General features: G+C 40.2%; 1 protein-coding gene and 1 non-coding gene across 2 annotated transcripts in view; one reads left to right on the top strand and one right to left on the bottom strand.

Annotated features, from left to right (window-relative positions):
• The window catches only part of LOC101864375 (omega-amidase NIT2), a gene marked incomplete in the record, with an annotated part of 12,080 nt that extends 11,115 nt beyond the window's left edge, over positions 1 to 965 (bottom strand). Inside the window, 1 exon segment of the mRNA XM_013080992.2 lies at positions 727 to 965. Within this exon segment, the coding sequence (XP_012936446.1) occupies positions 727 to 736 (10 nt within the window).
• Positions 966 to 1,214: 249 nt separating this feature from the next.
• Positions 1,215 to 1,287, top strand: TRNAV-CAC. Its single transcript has one exon. It is a non-coding gene; the product is annotated as a tRNA-Val (tRNA).
• The last annotated feature ends 281 nt before the right edge of the window (positions 1,288 to 1,568 follow it).

Genomic DNA, 1,568 nt, shown 5'->3' on the forward strand with positions numbered 1-1,568 from the left:
GATTCAACGAGCACTTAAATCAGCGAGCTCGGATTCAACGAGGTCGCTGCCAGGGTGAACAGCCCCAGCAGACCTGGCTTCGCTCATTTTTCTCCCAGAGCGAACTTTATACTATTCCCGGAAACCATCCATTGCATCTGCATTGTGAACCATTATTCACTAAGCCGATTGCAGGCAACCAATCAGCCGTCTTTTTCCATACTAATGCATTGTTGGCACGCGCACGTGTCTACATTGGTGTGTGTCGGGGTCGGATGGGTGGCCTGTGGTTGTGTGTGCGTGTCAGGGTTTGGAGCACTAGTAGTCAGGGCGTAGAACGTCGCAGAGATACAAACGCGTCACGACTCACAGCCTTTTTTTTCCCTCGGCAACTGATCATTATTACAATATACACACTTTTTTTCTCCTTGACAATGGATGGCCGTCTTACATAGGTTGGACTGTACGCTATAGATCTAGATCTAGATTCTAGATTCTATGTAGATTCTAGAGGGCACTCGTTTAGAATTCCTGCCAATTTCCCAGTGAGATAGATAGATGCCACTTGAAGTCGAAGTGCCAGCTTCGTTTACACAACCTTGAAGTTTCAAGCTTAAGTAACCTTTCCTAGTAGATGATTCTAGCAAGATCTAGAAATCTAGATACGAAAAGGCTAACAAAACACAATAAGAATCTAAAATTTCAAAAAAAGTTTCAGTCCAGTTCCAGAGCGATTGTTACACTTACTCGACATCATGCCTTCTTCAACTTCAAAATTCTGGTTAAAACCCTGCAAGTACAAATCTTTTCATACAAAGAGTGCAAGCTTGGGTAGCTTGAATGTTCCGTCTGATGTGGCAGAAAATAGATATGTAAATCGAGTCGAGACCTATTGTCACTTGTGTTCTAAAATATGTAACAATAGTGTCAATGTCAATAGACGCCTTCGAGATCACAGACAAGCAATGGTAAAAACGAAAGTAGAGTAGAGCGGAACGGAGAGAATTGATTGCTTCACTGAGTAGCTTCCCTTGTCGGCAAAAATGCCCTCAAACAGTAATACTTCTTTAAAAAATCTTTTTATCCTTCTTAACCTAGATCTATAATAAACAATAATTACATTGGATCTAAATATTTTTTCCATTTTATGTTGATGAGCATTATTTTTTCAGTTTGTCCGGAATAGAATAGTCCCTTTAGGTATATTTACGTACTTTGAATCACCATCTCCAACGGGTTCAGTAGTGTAGTGGTTATCACGCTCGCCTCACACGCGAGAGGTCCTGGGTTCGACCCCCAGCTGAACCATGGTTTTTTTTTTTTTTTTTTTTTTTTATTCTCCCCATTCTTGTTCTGTATTTTCGTTAAATTTAGTATTTCTTTCGCCTTACCATTTCACTAAGGTATTAATACCTTTTCTTTCTTTTTTTGACAAAGGCAATTTTTTTTTCACATTCTTATTTTGAGGGGAGGTGAAAATTAGATCTAAATGTCGAAGGGTCGTCTGTCAGTTATGTACTAATTTGGACTGATGGGGTGACTTATTGGTTGTTTGGGCAGTCAGTGAGTTGTTTTGTTAGTGGCGGTGG

Source organism: Aplysia californica, unplaced genomic scaffold, assembly GCF_000002075.1.
Source record: "Aplysia californica isolate F4 #8 unplaced genomic scaffold, AplCal3.0 scaffold00109, whole genome shotgun sequence".
Taxonomy (NCBI): Eukaryota; Metazoa; Mollusca; class Gastropoda; order Aplysiida; family Aplysiidae; genus Aplysia; species Aplysia californica.